This window comes from Loxodonta africana, chromosome 13 (assembly GCF_030014295.1).
Source record: "Loxodonta africana isolate mLoxAfr1 chromosome 13, mLoxAfr1.hap2, whole genome shotgun sequence".
Classification (NCBI taxonomy): Eukaryota; Metazoa; Chordata; class Mammalia; order Proboscidea; family Elephantidae; genus Loxodonta; species Loxodonta africana.
The window spans coordinates 65104836-65130633 of NC_087354.1; the positions used below are offsets into that span (position 1 = coordinate 65104836).

The 25798-nt window shown below is 38.7% G+C and overlaps 1 protein-coding gene across 4 annotated transcripts in view; it reads right to left on the reverse strand.

Moving 5' to 3' along the window:
- The window catches only part of GYPA (glycophorin A (MNS blood group)), a 49840-nt gene that overhangs the window by 15971 nt on the left and 8071 nt on the right, over positions 1-25798 (reverse strand). For 2 of the 4 annotated variants that reach the window (XM_023557151.2, XM_023557150.2), the window contains exons 2-3: positions 10975-11052; positions 7632-7730 (exon numbers count right to left, since the gene is read on the reverse strand). In XM_023557151.2, coding sequence (XP_023412919.1) covers positions 7632-7730; positions 10975-11052 — 177 coding nt within the window. The remainder of the gene's footprint in view (positions 1-7631; positions 7731-10974; positions 11053-25798) is intronic. The other 2 variants (XM_064267541.1, XM_023557152.2) reach the window with 2 other exon arrangements.

Genomic DNA, 25798 nt, shown 5'->3' on the forward strand with positions numbered 1-25798 from the left:
TTGCAACATTAGATGTGAGAAGGAGAGGAATAGAGGAATGGGAAAAGGCTGAAGAAGTAGTGAAGCACCATATGTTCTGTGCCATGTCATGGAATCTGGACTTTTGTCCTTAAAAAAAAAAAAGGCAATGGAAAATCAGAAAGCAGTTTGAACCAGATTTTCACTTTGGGAAACTGACTGTCAATAGTATGGAGGATGATGTGGGGAAGAAAGGGCATGCCGATACTACGTGCTCTTCAAAAGAGAACCCATCCCATCTTGCGCTCAGGAGTGGCTGAGTCAAGTAGTTCCTCTGCCTAGGTCCTTATCACTTCTCCACATTGCATTTACCGGAGGACGCCTGTAGCCAAAGGGCTTACAGAGACAGAAAATGATAGCAAGTAGAGAAAAGGGTTTGGCAAAGGCCCAGAAATAGGTTCTAACCCTTCTCAAAACTGGCACTTCAATGCTTTTTCTTTTAAACAAAGTCAGAGAAGAAGAGGTGAAAAAAACATTTTACCTGTGTAAGCAAATTATAAGCTTTTAAGTAAATTTACATATACATACATGCATATATATATTTACATATATATAATTTCAAAATATAAGCAAGTTTACCATTACATGCAAATTTGCATAAACCTGTAAAAATTCTTAAGAGAGCTCACTAAAATAAATTTTAAGCTGTATCAAACAAATCTAACCCTCTAATCCTCTAGCAAATTAGTAGACTTCTTTCTTCTCAACAACCATTCCTCACAGGAAAGAACTGTCTACTGGAAATTTTGTTCTGAAGAAGTAGAGGCTGAAACCCAACGAGATTTAAAAAAAAAAAAAAAAGTGCCCAAGTTTACAGAGCTGGACTCACTTTCTGACTTTGGCCTCAAATCCATCCGAAGTTAGACCATAGTACCCCTCTTTCCAACCCAGGTGTACATGCTCTCTTCCACCCTTACTTTTAGGGAAAGCTCTAAACCATAACCAAAACCTGAGCATGTCTAACACTGAGTACAGCACAATGCTTAGAGGAACAAAGTTTTTGAGTCAATTTCCAAAATTGCCTACACTTTATCCTGTGCGTTTTCTACTTAGACCCTTCAAAAACTGAATGTTGGCCCAGTTGTTTTGAGTTTGAAATCTGTCACCTACATTCTTAGAGATATTTGCTTTAATTCTGCAGATTCAGTTACTTTAATAGAACCCTGGTGGTGTAGTAGTTAAAAGCTCTGCTGCTAACCAAAAAGTCGGCAGTTCAAATCCAGCAACCACTCCGTGGAAACCCTATAGGGCAGTTCTACTCTGTCCTATAGGGTCTCTATGAGTCGGAGTAGACGCGATGGCAAAGGTTTAGTTACTTTGCTGCAGTTTTCTCATCACAGTCAACTAAGACCACAAACAGGGCAAGTAAATGACTACATAAATGTTCTAAGAAAATTTTGGTTAAAGAAAGTTTTTAAGCGTCATTTCTTCCAACAATCTGATAACTGTAGCTAGCCTATAAAATGACTTTTTTCACAATCAGTTTTTCTTCCATTTCCTGGAAAAATAAGTAAACTTACTGCATCTAAACAAGAAATTTCCTTGCTCACAGGAAAGAGAGCATGAAGGCTTGTTATTAAAAGTCCATGTCAGCTTTAAAAGACAATAGTTCTGACCTCACAAGTAAGCTTTTATATTTTCTAATACTATAAATTTAAAGAACTTGTTAATTAGGCCCACAAAGATGCATATGGAGCAATACAAAGAATTTTACCAATAAGCTCAAATTAAATGAACCAGCATCTAGTTGAAAAAAATCACTTACCTGACAGGAGTAACAAAAGAAATATCTCTTTGTACATCCTCAGGTGCTTATGTTACTTTCAAAATTCAAGGTAAGGATATGAAATCCCACAATACGTTCCCCCAACAACTACCAAGGATGTGTAAATGCTATACTTGACAAGACAGCCCACATGTCTATCTGGCCCTCCCAGGCTCCTAAGGCCCTAATCAGCCAATAGACATCTGTAGGCACAGTCAGCTATGCAAAGTTGCAAAATTTCTGAGAATCAGTGGATGTTAAACAGGGCTTTTTACAGTAGAATCTTCCGTATTTAACTGGGTAGAAAGTAGCCAAGCAAATTTAGAACTACTGAACAGCTGACATAGTTTGCCTCAACTCTTAGAGACTAGATCAAGAGTTGGGTCTTTTCATCCAAGTCAATTGGCATAATAAAATCTGTTAAGAAAACATTCTGCATCCCACTTTGGAGAGTGGTGTCTGGGGTCTTAAGCCCTAGCAAGTGGCCATCTAAAATGTATCAATTGGTCTCAACCCACCTGGATCAAAGGAGAATGAAGAACACCAAGGACGCAAGACGATTACAAGCCCAAGAGACAGAAAGGGCCACATGAGCCAGGGACTACATCATCCTGAGACCATAAGAACTAGGTGGTGCCTAGCTACAACCGATGATTGCCCTGACAGGGAATACAACAGAGAACCCCTGAGGGAGCAGGAGAGCAGTGGGATGCAGACCCCAAATTCTCGTATAAAGACCAGACTTAATGGTCTGACTGAGACTAGAAGGACCCAAGCGGTCATGGCCCACAGACCTTCTGTTGGCCCAGGACAGGAACCATTCCCAAAGCCAACTCTTCAGACAGGGATTGGACTAGGCAATGGGTTAGAGAGGGATGCTGGTGAGGAGTGAGCTTCTTGGATCAGGTAGACGCTTGAGACTATGTTGGCATCTCCTCCCTGAAGGGGAGATGAGAGGGTAGAGGAGGTTAGAAGCTGGCGAAATGGACACGAAAAGAGAGAGTGAAGGGAGAGAGCGGGCTGTCTGTCTCATTAGGGGGAGAGGAACTGGCAGTACGTAGCAAGGTGTATATAAGTTTTTGTGTGAGAGTCTGACTTGATTTGTAAACTTTCACTTAAAGCACAATAAAAATTAAAAAAAAAAAAGAGTTGGGTCTTTCTTCTTTGGCACTTGATGTTTCTTTGTGCACAGATCTCTTTAGCATTCTGTAGGTAAATCAGCTTTGAAAAAGCCTATTTGCATCATTAGCAGGTTAAAAGTCAATTTAAATATTGTCCTGTTTAATTCAGAATATGATTTGAGCCTCGAATTTCACTTACAGTATATCTAATCCAACTTCTTTATTTTACAGATAGGAAATTTAATATCACAAAAATTCAATGATCAGCTCAGATTAAGAGAACTAACTGGTAAGGAACTGAACCAATACATAATTGTACCGACTCCCAATATTATTCCTTCTTCCAAAATATCATTGCAGGGTTGAGATCTTGACAGCAAGATTTCTTTGACGTTTTAGCGTATCAGTCAGAGAGCATTGGGGTGCATCTTAATGCATGTTTTATAATATTGTTGTTGTTGTTAGGTGCCGTGGAGTCTGGTCTCACTCATAGCAACCCTATGTACAGTAGACTGAAACACTGCCTAGTCCTGCACCATCCTCACAATCTTTGCTATGCTTGAGCCCACTGTAGCAGCCACTGTGTCAATCCATCTCGTTAAGGGTTTCCTCTCTTTTGAGGATCCTCTACTTTACCAAGCATGATGTCCTTCTCCAGGGACTAATCCCTTCTGGTAACATGTCCAAAGCATGTGAGACAAAGTCTCACCATCCTCATTTCTAAGGAGCATTCTGGCTGTACTACTTCCAAGACAGATTTGTTTGTTCTTCTGGCAGTCCAAGGTATATTCAATATTCTTCACCAACATCACAGTACAAAAGCATCAATCCTTCTTCTGTCTTCCTTATTCATTGTTCAGCTTTCACATGCATATGAGAAGATTGAAAATACCGTGGCATGGGTCAGGTGCACCATAGTCCTCAAAGTGGCATCTTTGCTTTCTAACGCTATAAAGAGGTCTTTTGCAGCAGACTTGCCCAATGCAATACTGTCTTTGATTTCTTGACTGCTGCTTCCATGAGTGTTGATTGTGGATCCAGGTGAAATGAAATCCTTGTCAACTTCAATCTTTTCTCCATTTATCATGATGTTGCTTATTGGTCCAGTTGTAAGGATTTTTGTTTTTTTTTGAGTGCGGGTATAATCCATACTGAAAGCTGTAGTCTTTGATCTTCCTCAGTAAGTGCTTCAAGTCCTCTTCAGTTTGAGCAAGCAAGGTTGTGTCATCAGCATATCTAAGGTTGTTAATGAATCTTCCTCCAATCCTGATGCTGCATTCTTCTTCATAAATCCCAGCTTCTCAGATTATTTGCTCAGCATATGGATTGAATAAGTATGATGCAAGGATACAACGCTGACACACACATTTCCTGATTTTAAACCTTCAGTTTTCTCTTGTTCTGTTCAAACAACTGCCTCTTAGTCGATGTACCGGTTTCCCAAGAGCACGACTAAGTGTTCTAGAATTCCCATTCTTTGCAATATTGTCCATAATTTGTTACAATATAGTCACTAAAAATGTTTTTCAAATCTTTTACATGTTGAGAATGAAACAAAATTTTAATCAATTAAGTTACCAGTCCTCTCTACATATTCGTAGCATGCCTGTAATGCTTTCAAATGAAGTAAATAGAATGGAAGTCTATACACACAGGTAGAAAAAAAAAAAGGTCCTATTAATTTATATTTATATGAAGTGAATGTCATTTAATTAAATTAATACTGATTAATATTTATATCAATTAATTTCTATTTAAAAGCCTTATTATTAATTAAAAAATAAATAAATGTGTCTTTTCCTCCCACTGGTATTATCCAGCCTTCCTGTCCACTTAGCTATAACTTTTGAATAGTGATTCAGTTCTACAGTTCACTTTTCCTGGGTGAAGCATGGACACAGGGCAGGTGTGAAGGAAGGACTAGAATGCTAACTAGTAAATGAGCACATCAATTGACTAAAGCCCTGAAAGGGAAAGTGACCGTCACCACCTATGGCAGGTTATGAAGACAGCCCCGAACTGGTAGTGCTAGTGCGGGAACAAAAATGAGTCAGGACTGAGGCCTGAATGGTCTGCACTTATTTTTGATATGATGACACCAATTAGACAGTTTTAAACTCTTTGATTTCTTTACAGTGGGGAAGAAGAGAGTTGCATAGTTTCGTAAGTTCTTAAGAGACTTTTCTTAAGTATCCATGGTTTGTTAAAAAAAAAACTAAAAAACTCACTTAAAAGGAAAATAATTATGGAATTATATATTTATTCCAGAATGTTGAAGAGTATAAGAAACGCCTATTTTAATTTTAAAAACTGGGTATTTTGTTTGCCTTTACAATTTTGTGCAACTAAAGCCAACTACATATTCTCTTCTGTTTTTAAAATTGAGGCTTTTTTTTTTTTTTAATCTAGCAATGCGTATTTGACATGGAATGACTGTCATTCCATGTCAAATATAAACAAACCTGGTTCTGAGAAAATGTCTACAACCTGTCGTTTTACTACTAAAAAACACAAAACAACATTTCAAAAGAAAGTCAGAAAAATGGGGTATGTCTTTAATGTGTTGAAAAGCAAAGACGCCACTTTGAGGACTAAGGTGTGCCTGACCCAAGCCATGGTATTTTCAATTGCCTCATATGTGTATGAAAGTAGGGCAATGAATAAGGAAGACCAAAATAAAATTGATGCCCTTGAGTTATGGTATTGGTGAAGAAAATTGAATATACCATGGACTGCTAGAATAATGAACAACTCTGTCTTGGAAGAAGTACAGCCACAGTGTTCCTTGGAAGTAAGGACTGGGCAGTGTTTCATTCTATTATTGTACATAGGGTCACTATGAGTTGGAACTGACTCGATTGCACATAACAAAAACAAAACAAAACAAAAAACCTTTGGAATTAGATTTTTTTTGGGTGGTAGCAGTGATACTTTTTCTTATCAGTGTTTTTGGAGTTATTGGTCAACCTTCAAGAATATGCTAGTAAAATTTACTATGTAATATGTCAGTCTTATCCTTAGCCAATATTGACTTTCAAATACTCGATACGTGTTCTTTAGTCAGAAATCAGTAAAGCATCTCATTAACTAAGGGGGAGGATATGAGAAAACGTTGGAAGAATCACCTATCTACTTCCACTACAAGCAGTGTATATTTGAAAAACTAAAAATAGTGAGAAGAAAGGAGACACACTGAGCCATCATACTACATAGGCTCCAGTCCAATCTGAAAAGGTGTCATGTTGCTGTCAATTTTCCAGATTTATGCCACAGTCACTGTCTGAATCCAAACCCTTGTTGTGTCTCAGCCAAGCTTTGGTCAACAGTCCCACTGAATCTCCTGTCTGCAGAAGTTTCTAGTATGGCCTTAATGCTCCACCAGTGTTACCCTTCCCCTCATCAGTTCAGTTCTGACATTTCTGCTGTATCAACACGCCATTTTACATCATGAAGCACTCTCACTACAAAATCCATAAGTATATCTTGAATTTAATTATTTGAAACACCATATCTGAGTACATTGTATCAGTCAAGGACTCTATTATGTTTCATGTCATTCTTTTGGAGCTATGTGTAAAGATTAGTTGGGACTTGTCTTCTCCTTTTCTGTGGCGGTAGATAGCTGCACGGTTTGGAGTAACACAGCTGTGGGTTTCAGTCATAAGAATGCCTTTTAGAAGTTGTGTGGCCTTGGGCAAGTTACCTAATTTCTTTGTGCTTTGGTATCCCTTTGGGAAAAAAGAAGATTGTGATACCTAGCTCTTTATGTGTTGAGAGGGTAGAATTAGATAATGGGTAAAAACAAGTGTGTAAATTATTTGTACCATTTGGGAGGTGTGGGTCCAGAGTCATCCCTAAAATGCCTTCTGGTTTGACACTATCATGTCGACTTCACATTGAATTTACTTTGAAAATTAGATCATCTAGTTGGATCCAGAAGCCTTATAAGTAGTCCCAAGCACTTAATCTAATTTTCTTCCCTTGGTTTCCGTCCTTCTTAAAATCTGTTTCTTCCATTTATCTCAATACATTTTCTCAATATGTCTGTTAGCTTATAGCCACTTCAAGTCTTCTCTTAGGATTTATTTTAAACTTGCAACATCTTCCCTAAGCCCCACCTCCAAAAGATTCTCTCCCTTTCTACTTTCAGCCAGCTCCTCTAATGACATGTCTCTAGAAAAACAACAGAGAGACAGTGAATTTGCCTGATCCCACCCTTATCTCAGCACCCAGCTTGCCCTATAGTTATCACTTACTTGGTTCATTAAGTGATAACTTAATAATTTATTGAGTTAGGCAGTTTTACATACATCTTCTTATTTAATCCTGAGAGAAACACTGTGATGTGAGTATTATTGGGCCTATTTTACAGTTAAGGAGGCAGAAGTCTGGTGGAAAAATTCATCCAGGCTTGATAGCTGAGAAAGAACCCAGTCCAGGCCTGAGCCCACATCAGTGTGACCACAAGCCTTCCTCACCATCACACATAAGATCCTAGTAAGCTCACTGGCCATTTCACAGTCACATTCACCATTTATGTGCTTTGCTAGACTGTTTAGAATTTCTCTGTGTGGTGAGAATTTCTCTGGAGTAGGGACTGTATCTCCTCACTCAGCTTCCATTTCCCAGTGTTTGTCACAGTTTGCCTACAGTGATAACCCACCCATTAAATGCAGTTGTATCATAACAGTGACTCCAGAGAAGCTATTTTAAAATACAGAACAAACCTGTGGTGAACAGGGGTGCAGGAGCAGAAGAAGCTTCTGCAGTATTAGTAGGTTTATTAGCAGAAGTTCCCGCAGATGTGCTCCACGAGAAAACAGGAACTGTGTGGAACAGAAATTGAGAATATGGTCAAGAATGAGGTGACTAACCAGACCATAAAGCACATCATTAAAGACAAATTTGTGTAAATTTATGCCAATATTTTGTACGTCCCAGTGGTAGCTCTAAAATTTCTACATAGGAAGAGCTTACAGATGGTTTCTTCTGCTGCAAAATGTACACACACACACACACACACACACGTATATGTATGTAACTAAATGTTTCTTTTCCATTTAGGTGTAATAGTTTTTAAGATAATATAAGAATAAGTATTTTTCAACAATAACATGATGACAGGCCTTTTGAGTTTCAGCAAATATTAGTATATACATACATACAAACATAAAAAAAAAACATACAAGTATCCAAATAAACCCGTGGCCATCGAGTCGATTCTGACTCATAGCGACCCTATAGGACAGCATAGAACTGCCCCATTGAGTTTCCATGGAGAACCTGGTGGATTCGAACTGCTGACCTTTCTGTTAGCAGCCCTAGCACTCAACCACGATGCCAACAGTGTTTCCTATATACATATATGTACTCACACACATATATATACATGGCAAGAATTTGTTTATCCCCCAAATAAGTAGATAAATTTCATGTTCCAAAACAGTCTGCAATGTTATATCCTTTCTTATAAATTCTATATTATGTTCACCTTATTCCTTGGTTCAGCCTACCAGCTGATTTCCTCAAATGTATGTAAACAAGTATCACACTAATATACATAAATATATGTATATATATCAGGTAGTACAGTACTTGGCACACAGTGAGCATTACATTTGTGTTGGCTATTATTGTGATCCTTTTCACAAAGGGATGACTTGAAGCTGGATTGACATGGCATTTTACATAATTTTGGGAAAGTGTCCATTTTAAAGTTAGGTGGAAGCCGATGGGGATTATGTAGGATGAAATTTTACCCCATGCCTTCTATCTCTATGTCCTAGGTACAATCTTATTTCCTCAATAAACATTAAACAAATGTACCATCAAATTCATTTTTTTTTTCCTAGCTTGAAAGAGGGTGAGTCAATTCTAAGGTCCCCCATCCATAACCCTTTTCTCTCTTTCAATAGCAGAACTTCAGAGTTGTCATAGAAATGTAAGAGCTGCTGTCTCCAGTCTAAGATTACCCAGTGCAATGCGTCTTCTGATTTCTTGGCCACTGTTTACGTGGCTGTTGATTGAGGATCGAAGTAAAATGAAATCCGTGACAACTTCAATCTTTTCTCCTTCTATCATGATGTTGCTCATTGGTCCAGTTGGGAGGATTTTTGTTTTCTTTATGTTGAGGTGTAATCCACACTGAAGGCTGGGGTCTTTGATCTTCATTAGTAAGTGCTTCAAGTCCTCTTCACTTTCAGCAAGCAAGGTTGTGTCATCTGCATAATGCAGGTTGTTAATGAGTCTTCCTCCAATCCTGATTCCCCATTCTTCTTCATATAGTCCAGCTTCTCATATTATTTGTTCAGCATACAGATTAAATAGGTATGGTGAAAGAATACAACCCTGACACACGCCTTTCCTGACTTTAAACCAATCAGTATCCCCTTGTTCTGTCTGAACACCCGCCTCTTGATCTATGTAAAGGTTCCTCATGAGCACAATTAAGTGTTCTGGAATTCCCGTTCTTCGCAGTGTTATCCAGAGTTTGTTATGATCCACACAGTCGAATGCCTTTGCATAGTCAATGAAACACAGGTAAACATCCTTCTGGTATTCTCTGCTTTCAGCCAGGATCCATCTGACATCAGCAATGATATCCCTGGTTCCATGTCCTCTTCTGAAACCAGCCTGAATTTCTGGCAGTTCCCTGTTGATATACTGCTGCAGCCATTTTTGAATGATCTTCAGCAAAATTTTGCTTGTGTGTGATATTAATGATATTGTTCTATAATTTCCACATTTGGTTGGATCACATTTCTTGGGAATAGGCATAAATATGGATCTCTTCCAGTCAGTTGGCCAGGAAGCTGTCCTCCGTATTTCTTGGCATAGACGAGTGAGCACCTCCAGCATTGCATCTGTTTGTTGAAACATCTCAATTGATATCCCATCAATTCCTGTAACCTTGTTTTTTGCCGATGCCTTCTGAGCAGCTTGGACTTCTTCCTTTAGTACCATCGGTTCCTGATCATGTGCCACCTCTTGAAATGGTTGACTATCGACTAATTCTTTTTGGTATAATGACTCTATGTACTCCTTCCATCTTCTTCTGATGCTTCCTGCATCATTTAATATTTTCCCCATGGAATCCTTCACTATTGCAACTCAAGGCTTGAATTTTTTCTTCAGTTCTTTCAGCTTGAGAAACGCCGAACATGTTCTTCCCTTTTAGTTTTCCATCTCCAGCTCTTTGCACATGTCACTATAATACTTTACTTTGTCTTCTCGAGAGGCCCTTTGAAATCTTCTGTTCAGTTCTTTTACTTCATCAATTCTTCCTTTTGCTTTAGCTGCTCGAGGCTCAAGAGCAAGTTTCAGAGTCTCCTCTGACATCCATCTTGGTCTTTTCTTTCTTTCCTGCCTTTTCAGTGACCTCTTGCTTTCTTCGTGGATGATGTCCTTGACGTCATTCCACAACTCCTCTGGTCTTCGGTCACTAGTGTTCGATGTGTCAAATCTATTGTTGAGATGGTCTCTAAATTCAGGTGGGATATACTCAAGGTCATATTTTTGGGTCTCATGGACTTGCTCTGATTTTCTTCAGTTTCAACTTCAACTTGCATATGAGCAATTGATGGTCTGTTCCACAGTCTGCCCCTGGCCTTGTTCTGACTGATGATATTGAGGTTTTCCATTGTCTCTTTCCACAGATGTAGTCAATATGATTTCTGTGTGTTCCATCTGGCGAGGATGATGAGTGAGTATTATTGACCTCATTTTACAATTAAGGGGGCAGAAGTCTGGTGGAAAAATTCACCCAGGTTCAGCAGCTGGGAAGAAGACTAGTCCAGGTCTGAGCCCATGTCAGTCTGACCACAAGATTTACTCACCATCACACATCGGATCTCTGTAAGCTCACAGTCACATTCAGCATTTATGTGTTTTACTAGATTGTTTATGATTTTTCTGTGTGGTGAGAATTTCTCTGGAGTAGGGACTGTGTCTACTCATTCAGTTTACATTTCTCAGTATTTGTCACAATTTTCCCACAATCAGAGTACCCATTAACTGCAGTAGTATCATAACAATGATTCCAGAGAAGCTATTTTAAAATACAGAATAAACCTGGAAAGGTTTGGCCTCCAGTAACAAAAGTTTCTTCTTGACTCAGGGCATCAGTACGGATCTGAGATGAAATAAAACCTGTATGGAACAGAAGTTGAGAATGGGGTCAAGAATGAGCTGACTAAGCAGAGCATAAAGCACCTCACTAAAGGCAAATTTATTCCACATCCCTCCCAGCGGTAGCTCTATAATTTCTCCATAGGAGGAGCTTACAGATGAGGAAAATGTGCCTTAGCTTCCTCATCTGCAAAACATATACACATACACATATGTACATAACTAATTCCTCTTGTTCTTGGACATTTAGATGTAATGGTTTTTAAGATAATATATGAATAAGAATTTTTAAACAGAAACCTGATGACAGGAATTTTGAGGTTCAGCAAATATACATAAATACATTAACAAATTAATGCCATATATATGTGTATCTTTTATATATATAGATATGTACATCTCTCTCTATATATGCCGTATATATATATGACAAGAATTTGCTTATCCCCAGAATGAACAGATAAGATTCATGTTGCAAAACTGTCTGCAATGTTATATCCTCTCTTATAAATTACATATTATATCCACCTTGTTTCTCAGTTCAGCCTACCAGCTGATTCCCTTACATATGTGTAAATAAGCGTCTCACACACACACACAATCACACACATATATATATCAGCTAGTATAGTACTTGACACATAGTGAGCGTTGCATTCATGTTGGCTATTATTGTGACCATTCTTATAAAACGGTAACTTGAAGCTTCATTTGCATGGCATTTACATAATTTTGCCAAATTATCCATGTTAAAATAAGGTAGAAGCTGATGGGGATTATATAGGACTAAGTTCTACCCCATGCCTCCTATTTTTATGTCTTAGGTACAGTCCTATTTCCCCAATAAAAATTAAATAAAAATAGGAGGTGGAGCCAACATGGCACTATAGACAGAAGCACCACACTGTTCCTCCCACAGCAAAGACTCAAAAAACTAAGTAAAACAAACATCAGTCCTGGAACCCTAAGCATCAAGTGAAGAGATAGAGAACTCAACCCTCAACCAGGCACTGAATGGAATAAGAAACTGACAGAGAACAAAGAGCGAAGAGAACCATGGAATGGAGATCCATTATCAGCTAATGTAGCTTGGATTCATCATCTTGGACTCCTACTGGAGATCAGTGGACAGCGAATACAGGAAAGCACCTTCACAGAGCTCCCAGAAGGAGACTGAGCACCTGGAACCAGCAATACATGCGTTCCCTGCCCCCACCCCCCTCCTTCTTGCCCCTGCTTGGCCTCTGCTACTTCCTGGCAGGCTACAGTCTTTCAGCCAGGAGGTGCCAAATCCTTGCTGTTTGGATTTGCCTGGTCCACAGTGGCTGGCTCCTTCAGTGCCATTTCTTTGTTGCTAATGTTGCTTTTTTTGGCTTCTTTTGGTTTCTTCTCTCTCATCTCCTGTCCTACCTTCCTCTTGAACACCTGGCTCTGTGTGCCATCTCTTCTTCTTCTTGATAGGCTGTGAAGTGCTGCTTGGCTGGGGAACTGCATCCCTGGTCAGTGCTGCCACATCAGTGGGATCCCTGGGGACTTTTTGTTTGTTATGTTTGTTTGTTTGTTTTCTTTTTCTTCATTTCTTGTCTTTCTCTATTTACCTTCTTTTCCTGTCTCTTGATTACCTAACACTGTGTGCCATCTCTGCCTCTTCTAGATGGGCTGTACTACGTGGCTTGGGACCTACTTCCCTCGTCTGCAAAGCAAAGTCAGTGGGATCCCTGGGGGGATTTCTTTATTTTTCTATTTTCCTTTTTTTCTTCGTTTCTCATTTTCTGGTCTCTCTCTACTTTCCATCTTTTCCTGCCTTCTGAATACCTAGTGCTGTGTGCCATTTCTGCACCTGCTAGATGGGCTGTGCCCTGAGGACTGGGAGCCACTTCCCTGATCATCAGTGGGATACCTAGGGGCATTTCTTTCTTTCTTTTTTTTTCCTTTCTACTTTTCTTCACTTATCAGTTTCTCACCTCTCTCTAATTTCCTTCTACTCTGGACTCCTGGATACCTGGTACTGTGTCTCCTCCCATTCTAGGCTGGCTGTGCCCCAAGGCCTGGGAGCCACTTTGCCTGTCATTGGTGTGATCCTTGGGGGCACTTTTAAATTTTTTTTTGTTGTTGTTGTTGATTTTCTTTTTTGTCATTTTTTGGTATCTCATCTCTCCACTCCAATGGCAGGCTCACTCAGCAATTTTTTTGCTTTTTTTTTCAGGCTCCCGTCTCTCTGTACTATTTCTCTTCTTTCTTATACCTACATAGCTTCACCCATCACAACCTTCCTGCTCCTGCCTGCCTATCTGCACCTTGTGCTGAACATTTTACCTCCTAGTAGATTCGATGGCACTGGGGTTAGTAGCACAGGCACAGCCTACTGGAACCTGCCCTACACTGATTCCTGGCCTGCCCTGTTGGCCCAGTATGTGCCACAAACAACTTATCCCGGCCTCTCTCCTTCAGCTGGATCTGCTCTGTTGCACCATAGCTGAGCAACTGGTCCTGTCCATTACAAGGAGGTGAAAAGTATCATGCCCACAGGTGAGCAAACAACAAAGAATGCACAGCCTACCTGCTCAGACGTAACCAAATGAAACAAAGAGGCAGGACGAAACAAACAAATCTACAATCAATAAATAAAGGAAAAAAAAAAAAAAAACTACTGAATGCGCTGAAGACAACAGACAATATCAAAATATATATACAAAAAAAGGACAGGATGTTTCCAGTAGGCATCCAACATAAAACACCAGGTGACTTTCCAGCAGAAGAAAAGGCACTAAAACTACCTGACAGGGAATTCAAATCTCTAATATTCAGAGTAATCCAAGAGTTGAAGCAAAAAGCAGATAAAAATGAGGAAAAAATAGACAAATTTGTGAAAAAGGCAGACAAATTCATGGAAAATACAGACAGAAAAAGACAACAATTCAGGAAAGTAATACAGGAACAAAATGCCAAAATAAATTTACAACTAGAAATCATACAAAAACAACAATTAGAAATCCAAAAGATAAGCAATAAGATTTCAGAAATGGACAGTGTCATAGAAGGGCTGAAGAGCAGGTTTGAAATGATGGAAGACAGAATCAGGGAAATTGAAGACAAACACTTGGCTATAACTCTGAGGAAAAAACAGAAAAAAGAATGAAGAAAAATGAAGAAACCCTGAGAATTTTGTGGGATACAATCAAAAGCAAAAATCTGCAAGTGATCAGAGTACCAGAGCAGGAAAGAAAATGGAAAACACAGAAAGGATCACTGAAGAATTGCTGACAGAAAACATCCCTAATACCATGAATGATGAAAAGCTGACCATCCAAGAAGCTCAATGAACCTCATATACCATAGACTCAAAAAGAGAAACACCAAGGCATATCACAATCACACTCGCTAAAGCCAAAGAAAAAATCCTGTGTGCAGCTTGAGAAAAACAAAAAGTCACATACAGAGGAGAAACAATAAGACTAAGTTCTGATTATTTGGCAGAAACCATGCAGGAAAGAAGGCAATGGGATGATATATAAAACCTTGAAAGACAAAAATTGCCAACCAAGAATAATATAGCCTGCAAAACTTTCATTCAAATTTGATGGTGAAATTAGGACTAAAAGCCAAACCCGGTGCCATCGAGTCGATTCCAACTCATAGCGATCCTATAGGACAGAGTAGAACTGCCCCATAGAGTTTCCAAGGAGTGCCTGGCGGATCTGAACTGCTGACCCTTTGGTTAGCAGCCATAACACTTAACCACTACACCACCAGGGTTTCCATTTCCAGATAAATAGAAATTAAGGGAATATATAAAAACTAAAGCAAACTTACAAGAATTATTAAAGGGAGTCCTCCAGTCTGAGAACAAACAACATCAGAGCAGAGCCTGAATCTAGGATGCAAGATTGTACCAGCCAGATGCAAACCTAGGAAGTGAACTCTCAAGGGCTATCCAAAACCAAAACAATTGCAACAGGTGACCAGAGAGGTTAATCTGTAAATGACAACAATGTCAGAGCAATAAAACGGAGTAAACGGTATAGGTATAGAACTTCCTAATGGAGAGGAAGGCAGGGTGATACCAAGTAATAATAGACTGGTCTAGTTTTTTTTTTTTTTTAAACCTAGGAAGAGAAGGGTAAATTTCAAGGTAACAACAAAAAAAGTTAACAAACCTACTCTTCAAAATAAAGAAGAAAAACAAAGCCTCAATAAAAACAAAAGCTACAAAAACAAAAGAAATGAAAAAGAAATCCACAAACAAAAGGGACTCAGCAGAGGAGAGTAAGAGGAACAAAGAAAATGCTAGAACCACACACACACACACACAAAAGCACTACAAAATGACAGCAATAAACTCATACCTATCAATAATTACACTGAATGTAAATGGCCTAGATGCACACATAAAGAGACAGATAGTGACAGAATGGAAAGAAAAAATAGGATCCACCAATATGCTGTCTACAAGAGACACACCTTAGAAACAAAGACATAAATTTATTAAAAATCAAAGGATGGAAATCAAACAGCTACCAAAAAAGAGCAGGAGTAGCAATACTAATCTCAGATAAAATAGACTTTAAAACAAAATCCACCATAAAAGACAAAGAAGGGCACTATATAGTGACTAAAGGGACAATTCATCATGAAGACATAACCCTATTAAATATCTACACACCCAATGACATGGCTCCAAAATACATAAAATAAATTCTAACAATCCTGATAAGAGAAACTGACAGCTCCACAATAGTAGGAAACGTCAACACATGACTTTCAGTAAAGGACAGAACATCTAGAAAGAAACTCAGCAAAGATACAGAAGATCTAAAGGCCACAATCAGCCAACTTGAACTCACAGACATATATACAACACTCCACTCAACAGTTGCAAAATAGACATTCATTTCAAACACACATGGAAGGTTCTCCAGAATATACCACATCTTAAGCCACAAAACAACCCTCAACAAAATCCAAAACACTGAGTTAATACAAAGTGTCTTCTCTGATCACAACACCATCAAAGTAGAAATTAATAACAGGAAGAGCAAGGAACAAAAAAATCAACTACATGGAAACTGAATAAGACCCTGCTTAAAAACCACTGGGTATAGAAGAAATCAAAGATGGAGTAAAAAAAATTCCTATAATCAAACGAGAATGATAACACATCATACCAAAATCTTTGAAACAGTAAAAGCAGTGCTCAGAGGTCAATTTACAGCAACAGATGCACACATCAAAAAAGAAGAAAAGGACAAAATAAAAACATTAGCTACACAGCTCAAACAAATAGAAAGAGAACAGCAAAAGAAGCCCACAGGCACCAGAAGAAAGGAAATAATAAAGATCAGAGCAGAAATAAATGAAATAGAGCATAGAAAAACAATAAAAAGAATCAACAAAACCAAAAGTTGGTTCTTTGTAAGGATCAACAAAATTGACAATCCATTGGCCAAACTGACAAAAGGAAAACAGGAGAGGACTCAAATAACCCAAATAAGAAAAGAAATAGACATTACAACAGACACAACCAAAATAAAAACGATCATAACAGAGTATTATGAAAAAATATACTCCAACAAATTTGAAAACCTAAAGGAAACGGACAAATTTCTAGAAACATACTACTTACCCAAACTAACACATAATGATGTTGAAAATCTGAACATACCCATAACAAGAGAAGAGACTGAAAAGATAATAATAATAATAAAAACTCCCAACAAAAAAAGCCCTGGCCCAGATGGCTTCACTGGAGAATTCTACCAAACATTCAGAGAAGAGTTGACACCAGGACTACTCAAACTATTTCAGTACACAGAAAAAAAAGGAATACTTCCAAACTCATTCTATGAAGCCAGCATAATTCTGGTACCAAAACCAGGCAAAGACACCAAAAAAAAAAAAAAAAAATTACAGACCAATATCTCTCATGAATATAGATGCAAATATTCTCAACAAAATTCTAGCCACGACCAAGTAGGATTCGTACCAGGTATGCAAGGATGGTTCAACATTAGAAAATCAATCAACGTAATCCACCACAGAAATAAAAGGAAAGAAAAGAATCACATGATCATTTCAATTGACACAGAAAAGGCATTAGATAAAGTCTAATACCCATTCCTGATAAAAACTCTCAATAAAATAGGTATAGAAGGAAAATTCCTCAACATGATAAAGGGCGTCTATACAAAACCAACAGCCAACATCATTCTTAATGCAGAGAAGCTGAAAACATTCCCCTTGAGAATAGGAACAAACAAGGATGCCCTTTATCACCACTCGTATTTAACATTGTGCTTGAAGTTCTAGCTAGAGCAATAAGACAATAAAAAGAAATAAAGGGAATCCAAATTGGTTAAAAAAAAAAAAAAAGCCAAATCTGTTGCCATCAAGTCAATTGACTCAGAGCCACCCTACAGGACAGAGTAGAACTCCCCCATAGAGTTTCCAAGGAGCACCTGGTGGATTCGAACTGCTGACCTCTTGGTTAGCAGCCATAGCATTTAACCACTACCCCACCAGGGTCAGTAAGGAAGAAGTAAAACTGTCCCTATTTGCTGGGGATATGATACTATACATAGAAAAGCCAAAAGACTCCACAAGAAAACTGCTGTAACTAATAGAAAGATTCAGCAGGGGAGTAGGACACAAGGTAAACATACAAAAATCAGTTAGATTCCTATACAAGAAAAAAGAGAATGACGAAAAGCAAATCAGGAAAACAATACCGTTTACAATAGCTCCTAAAAAAAGAAAATATTTAGGAATAAATCTAACCACAGATATAAAACACCCATACAAAGAAACTTACAAAACACTGCTGTAAGAAACCAAAAGAGAACTACATAAATGGAAAAAATACCATGCTTATGGATAGGTGGACTAAACGTTGTGAAAATCTCAATTCTACCCAAAGCAATCTACAAATACAAAGTAATTCTGATCTACATACCAACAACATTCTCTGAAGAAATGGAAAAACTAAAGATTATCTTTATATGGGAAGGGCACAAGCCCCAGAGAAGTAAAGCACTATTGAAGAAGAGGAATAAAATAGGACGGCTCGCACTATCCAACCTCAGAACCTACAATATATCTATGGTTTTCTTTTTTAGTCAAAACAGCCTGGTACTGGTACAATGACAGATACATTGACCAATGGAACAGAACCACACCCAGAAGTAAATCTATCCATTTATGGTCACCTGATCTTCTGCAAAAGCCAAAAGTCCATCAAATGGAGAAAAAAGACTTTTTTTTTATTACATTTCTTAATTAACTTTTATTGAGCTTCAAGTGAATGTTTATCAATCAAGTCAGACTGTCACATATAAGTTTATATACACCTTACTCCGTACTCCCACTTGCTCTCCCCCTAATGAGTCAGCCCTTCCAGTCTCTCCTTTCATGACAATTTTGCCAGCTTCCAACTCTCTCTATCCTCCCATCCCCCCTCCAGACAGGAGATGCCAACACAGTCTCAAGTGTCCACCTGATACAAATAGCTCACTCTTCATCAGCATCTCTCTCCTACCCACTGTCCAGTCCCTTTCATGTCTGATGAGTTGTCTTCGGGAATGGTTCCTGTCCTGGGCCAACAGAAGGTTTGAGGACCATGACGGCTGGCATTCCTTAGTCTCAGTCAGACCATTAAGTATGGTCTTTTTGTGAGAATTTGGGGTCTGCATCCCACTGATCTCCTGCTCCCTCAGGGGTTCTCTGTTGTGCTCCCTGTCAGGGCAGTCATCGCTTGTGGCCAGGCACCAACTAGTTCTTCTGGTCTCAGGATGATGTAGGTCTCTGGTTCATGTGGCCCTTTCTGTCTCTTGGGCTCTTAGTTGTCATGTGGCCTTGGTGTTCTTCCTTTTCCTTTACTCCAGGTGGGTTGAGACCAATTGATGCATCTTAGATGGCCGCTTGTTAGCATTTAAGACCCCAGATGCCGCATTTCAAAGTGGGATGCAGAATGTTTTCATAATAGAGTTTATTATGCCAATTGACTTAGAAGTCCCCTTAAACCATGGTCCTCAGACCCCAGCCCTTGCTCCGCTGACCTTTGAAGCATTCAGTTTATCCCGGAAACTTCTTTGCTTTCGGTCCAGTCCAATTGAGCTGACCTTCCATGTATTGAGTATTGTCCTTCCCCTCACCTAAAGCAGTTCTTATCTACTAACTAATCAGTAAAAAACTCTCTCCCTCCCTCCCTCCCTCCCCCCCTCATAACCACAAAAGAATGTATTCTCAGTTTATACTACTTCTCAAGATCTTATAATAGTGGTCTTATACAATATTTGTCCTTTTGCCTCTGACTAATTTCGCTCAGCATAATGCCTTCCAGGTTCCTCCATGTAATGAAATGTTTCACAGATTCGTCACTGTCTTTACCATTGCGTAGTATTCTATTGTGTGAATATACCACAATTTATTTAACCATTCATCTGTTGATGGACACCTTGGTTGCTCCAACTTTTTGCTATTGTAAACAGAGCTGCAATAAACATGGGTGTGCATATATCTGTTTGTGTGAAGGCTCTTATTTCTCTAGGGTATATTCCGAGGAGTGGGATTTCTGGGTTGTATGGTACTTCTATTTCTAACTTTTTAAGAAAATGCCAGATAGATTTCCAAAGTGGTTGTACCATTTGACATTCCCACCAGCAGTGTATAAGAGTTCCAATCTCTCCGCAGCCTCTCCAACATTTATTCTTTTGTGTTTTTTGGATTAATGCCAGCCTTGTTGGAGTGAGATGGAATCTCATCGTAGTTTTAATTTGCATTTCTCTAATGGCTAATGATCGAGAGCATTTTCTCATGTATCTGTTAGCTGCCTGAATATCTTCTTTAGTGAAGTGCGTGTTCATATCCTTTGCCCACTTCTTGATTGGGTTGTTTGTCTTTTTGTGGTTGAGTTTTGACAGAATCATATAGATTTTAGAGATCAGGCGCTGGTCGGAGATGTCATAGCTGAAAATTCTTTCCCAGTCTGTAGGTGGTCTTTTTACTCTTTTGGTGAAGTCTTTAGATGAGCATAAGTATTTGATTTTTAGGAGCTCCCAGTTATCTGGTTTCTCTTCGTCATTTTTGGTAATGTTTTGTATTCTGTTTATGCCTTGTATTAGGGCTCCTAAGGTTGTCCCTATTTTTTCTTCCATGATCTTTATCGTTTTAGTCTTTATGTTTGGGTCTTTGATCCACTTGGAGTTAGTTTTTGTGCATGGGGTGAGGTATGGGTCCTGTTTCATTGTTTTGCAAATGGATATCCAGTTATGCCAGCACCATTTGTTCAAAAGACTATCTTTTCCCCAATTAACTGACACTGGTCCTTTGTCAAATATCAGCTGCTCATATGTGGATGGATTTATATCTGGATTCTCAATTCTGTTCCATTGGTCTGTGTGTCTGTTGTTGTACCAGTACCAGGCTGTTTTGACTACCGTGGCTGTATAATAGGTTCTGAAATCAGGTAGAGTGAGGCCTCCCACTTTCTTCTTCTTTTTCAGTAATGCTTTGCTTATCTGAGGCTTCTTTCCTTTCCATACGAAGTTGGTGATTTGTTTGTCCATCACATTAAAAAATGACATTGGAATTTGGATCAGAAGTGCATTGTATGTATAGATGGCTTTTGGTAGAATAGACATTTTTACTATGTTAAGTCTTCCTATCCATGAGCAAGGTATGTTTTTCCACTTAAGTAGGTCCTTTTTAGTTTCTCGCAGTAGTACTTTGTAGTTTTCTTTGTATAGGTCTTTTACATCTTCGGTAAGATTTATTCCTAAGTATTTTATCTTCTTGGGGGCTACTGTGAATGGTATTGATTTGGTTATTTCCTCTTCGATGTTCTTTTTGTTGATGTAGAGGAATCCAAGTGATTTTTGTATGTTTATCTTATAACCTGAGACTCTGCCAAACTCTTCTATTAGTTTCAGTAGTTTTCTGGAGGATTCCTTAGGGATTTCTGTGTATAAGATCATGTCATCTGCAAATAGAGATAATTTGACTTCCTCCTTGCCAATCCAGATGCCCTTTATTTCTTTGTCTAGCCTAATTGCTCTGGCTAGGACCTCTAGCACAATGTTGAATAAGAGCGGTGATAAAGGGCATCCTTGTCTGGTTCCCGTTCTCAAGGGAAATGCTTTCAGGTTCTCTCTATTTAGAGTGATGTTGGCTGTTGGCTTTGTATAGATGCCCTTTATTATGTTGAGGAATTTTCCTTCAATTCCTATTTTGGTGAGAGTTTTTATCCTAAATGGGTGTTGGACTTTGTCAAATGCCTTTTCTGCATCAATTGATAAGATCATGTGGTTTTTGTCTTTTGTTTTATTTATATGGTGGATTACATTAATGGTTTTTCTAATATCAAACCAGCCTTGCATACCTGGTATAAATCCCACTTGGTCATGGTGGATTAATTTTTTGATACGTTCTGGAATGCTATTGCCTAGAATTTTGTTGAGTTTTTACATCTATGTTCATGAGGGATATAGGTCTGTAATTTTCTTTTTTTGTGATGTCTTTACCTGGTTTTGGTATCAGGGAAATGGTGGCTTCATAGAATGAGTTAGGTAGTATTCCGTCATTTTCTATGCTTTGAAATACTTTTAGTAGTAGTGGTGTTAACTCTTGTCTGAAAGTTTGGTAGAACTCTGCAGTAAAGCCATCCAGGCCCGGGGTTTTTTTTTGTTGGGAGTTTTTTGATTACCGTTTCAATCTCTTTTTTTCTTATGGGTCTATTTAGTTGTTCTACTTCTGATTGTGTTAGTTTAGGTAGGTAGTGTTTTTCCAGGAATTCATCCATTTCTTCTAGGTTTGCAAATTTGTTAGAGTACAATTTTTTGTAATAATCTGATAGGATTCTTTAATTTCAGTTGGGTCTGTTGTGATGTGGCCCATCTCGTTTCTTATTCGGGTTATTTGTTTCCTTTCCTGTATTTCTTTAGTCAGTCTGGCCAATGGTTTATCAATTTTGTTAATTTTTTCAAAGAACCAGCTTTTGGCTTTGTTGATTCTTTCAATTGTTTTTCTGTTCTCTAACTCATTTAGTTCAGCTCTAATTTTTATTATTTGTTTTCTTCTGGTGCCTGATGGATTCTTTTGTTGCTCACTTTCTATTTGTTCAAGTTGTAGGGACAATTCTCTGATTTTGGCTCTTTCTTCTTTTTGTATGTGTGCATTTATCGATATAAATTGGCCTCTGAGCACTGCTTTTGCTGTGTCCCAGAGGTTTTGATAGGAAGTATTTTCATTCTCGTTGCATTCTATGAGTTTCCTTATTTTCTCCTTGATGTCTTCTATAACCCAGTCTTTTTTCAGGAGGGTATTGTTCAGTTTCCAAGTATTTGATTTCTTTTCCCTAATTTTTCTGTTATTGATTTCCACTTTTATGACCTTGTGGTCTGAGAAGATGCTTTGTAATATTTCGATGTTTTGGACTCTGCAAAGGTTTGTTTTATGACCTAATATGTGGTCTATTCTAGAGAATGTTCCATGTGCACTAGAAAAAAAAGTATACTTTGCAGCAGTTGGGTGGAGAGTTCTGTATAAGTCAATGAGGTCAAGTTGGTTGATTGTTGTAAGTAGGTCTTCCGTGTCTCTATTGAGCTTCTTACTGGATGTCCTGTCCTTCTCCGAAAGTGGTGTGTTGAAGTCTCCTACTATAATTGTGGAGGTGTCTATCTCACTTTTCAGTCCTGTTAAAATTTGATTTATGTATCTTGCAGCCCTGTCATTGGGTGCATAACTTTTTAATATGGTTATATCTTCCTGGTCAATTGTCCCTTTTATCATTATGTAGTGTCCTTCTTTATCCTTTGTGGTGCATTTAAGTTTAAGGTCTATTTTCTCAGAAATTAATATTGCTACTCGTCTTCTTTTTTGCTTATTGTTTGCTTGATATATTTTTTTCTATCCTTTGAGTTTTAGTTTGTTTATGTCTCTAAGTCTAAGGTGTGTCTCTTGTAGGCAGCATATAGATGGATCGTGTTTCTTTATCCAGTCTGAGACTCTCTGTCTCTTTATTGGTGCATTTAGTCCATTTACATTCAGCGTAATTATAGATAAGTATGTGTTTAGTGTTGTCATTTTGATGCCTTTTTATGTGTGTTGTTGACAATTTCATTTTTCCACTTACTTTTTTGTGCTGAGATGTTTTTCTTTGTAAATTGTGTGTTCCTCATTTTCATAGTATTTGACTTTATGTTTCCTGAGTCGTTATGTTTTTCTTGGTTTTTATTTTGAGTTATGGAGTTGTTATACCTCTTTGTGGTTACCTTAATATTTACCCCTATTTTTCTAAGTAAAAACCTAACTTGTATTGTCCTATATTGCCTTGTATCCCTCTCCATGTGGCAGTTCTATGCCACCTGTATTTAGTCCCTCTTTTTGATTATTGTGATCTTTTACATATTGACTTCAGTGATTCCTTCTTTTGAGCATTTCTTTTTAATTAATCTTAATTTGTTTTTGTGATTTCCCTGTTTGAGTTGATATCAGGATGTCCTGATCTGTGACCTTGTGTTGTGCTGGTATCTGATATTATCGTTTTTTTGACCAAACAATTTCCTTTAGTATTTCCTGTAGCTTTGGTTTGGTTTTTGCAAATTCTCTAAGCTTGTGTTTATCTGTAAATATCTTAATTTCGCCTTCATATTTCAGAGAGAGTTTTGCTGGATATATGATCCTTGGCTGGTAGTTTTTCTCCTTCAGTGCTCTGTATATGTCATCCCATTGCCTTCTTGCCTGCATGGTTTCTGATGAGTAGTCTGAACTTATTCTTATTGATTCTCCCTTGTAGGAGACCTTTCTTTTATCCCTGGCTGCTTTTAAAATTTTCTGTTTATCTTTGGTTTTGGCAAGTTTGATGATAATATGTCTTGGTGTTTTTCTTTTTGGATCAATCTTAAACGGGGTTCGATGAGCATCTTGGATAGATATCCTTTCGTCTTTCATGATGTCAGGGAAGTTTTCTGTCAGCAGATCTTCAACTATTCTCTCTGTGTTTTCTGTCCTCCCTCCCTGTTCTGGGACTCCAATCACATGCAAGTTATCCGTCTTGATAGAGTCCCACATGATTCTTGGGGTTTCTTCATTTTTTTTAATTCTTTTATCTGATTTTTTTTCAGCTATGTTGGTGTTAATTCCCTGGTCCTCCAGATGTCCCACTCTGCATTCTAATTGCTCGAGTCTGCTCCTCTGACTTCCTATTGCGTTGTCTAATTCTGTAATTTTATTGTTAATCTTTTGGATTTCTGAATGCTGTCTCTCTATGGATTCTTGCAACTTATTAATTTTTCCACTATGTTCTTGAATAATCTTTTTGAGTTCTTCAACTGTTTTATCAGTGTGTTCCTTGGCTTTTTCTGCAGATTGCATTATTTCATTTCTGAGGTCATCCCTGATGTCTGGAAGCATTCTGTAAATTAGTTTTTTATATTCTGTATCTGATAATTCCAGGATTGTATCTTCATTTGGGAAAGATTTTGATTGTTTTGTTTGGGGGGTTGTAGAAGCTGTCATGGTCTGCTTCTTTATGTGGTTTGATATCGACTGCTGTCTCCAAGCCATCACTAAGATATTGTAGTGATTTATTCTGTATTTGCTCACTGAATCTTATCTTGTTTTGTTTTCTTTCAATATATGTGGATGGGCTACTAGATTGTGCTGTCTTGATTGTTGTAGCCCTTGACTTACTTATGACCTATTACCAGCTGGTTTGGGCGCTTACCAGATATATATGCCTGAGTCCATTCACTATTCTTGAGTAGAATCTGATTTTAGGTCATCAAGTGTGTGATGCACCCTATCACCTATCCACCTTGAGAAGTAGTGGTGATAGTTGTGTGCACCAGATTCTAGTAGCAGCTGGGGTTCACCCTCCAGGGGGGGCAGGATGCTGACAGGCTTCCCCCAAGTGTCAGTGAGGTAGGTGTGTCTCTATTCCTAAAGCACCTTGGTGGGTGGGCTCTGCAGCTGTACCTTAGGCCCCCAATGCAAGTACCTCTACAGATTGGTAGGTGTCACCCTCCTTAGACCCCTAAGGCAGGAGGCTAGGTGGTCCTGGGGGAGCTTCAGCCCTCAGTTCCCTGTTGTGGGTCAGTGAGGGCTCTGTTGAATACGCAGAGATATCAGACCTGGGAAACTTGTTTTTTCAGTAAACCCGCTAAAAAAAAATGCAGTTAGATCCCTATCAGGAATGTGTTTGCATTATAATAGCTCTCTTGTTCCCTGTAGGGTTGAAAGCCGGAGACTGTGGATCACATATACTTGGCTGGAACTGGTTTGTGTTTTTAGTCCAATTAGGGAAGGATTTTTGGTCCATGGGTTTTTTGTGGTTTCTTCTCTCAGGCTGGAAGAATGGGTTAGGAAAAGACCTAAAAAAAGGAAAAGAAAACCCGCGGAGCAGTTCTCCGTCTGGTTCAGGAAATTCCAATGTTAATGAAGCCGCCTGGGAAGGGGAAGGGAGGGTTCAGAAAAACAGGAGAGAGTAGCACTCCCGAATATAGACAAAGTTATATCTTGCTTGGGATGACTATTTTATCTGAGATTCCCGAGGGGCGTGTCGCCTATGTGTGCTGGCTGGGTAGAGATTGCCCCCGAGGGTCAGGCCCGCAAAAGCCACGGTCAGTTCCTCCGCTGCCAGTCCAAAGCCCAGCGTCAAGGTTCCCCGGCTGGGACGCTGCACTCCCGGCTCAAAAACAAGTCGCTGCCTCCCGGGGATTTCTCCTCTCACCAGCCGCGTCGCTGCGCCATGGGCGTGGACCAGGTGGGCCCTCTC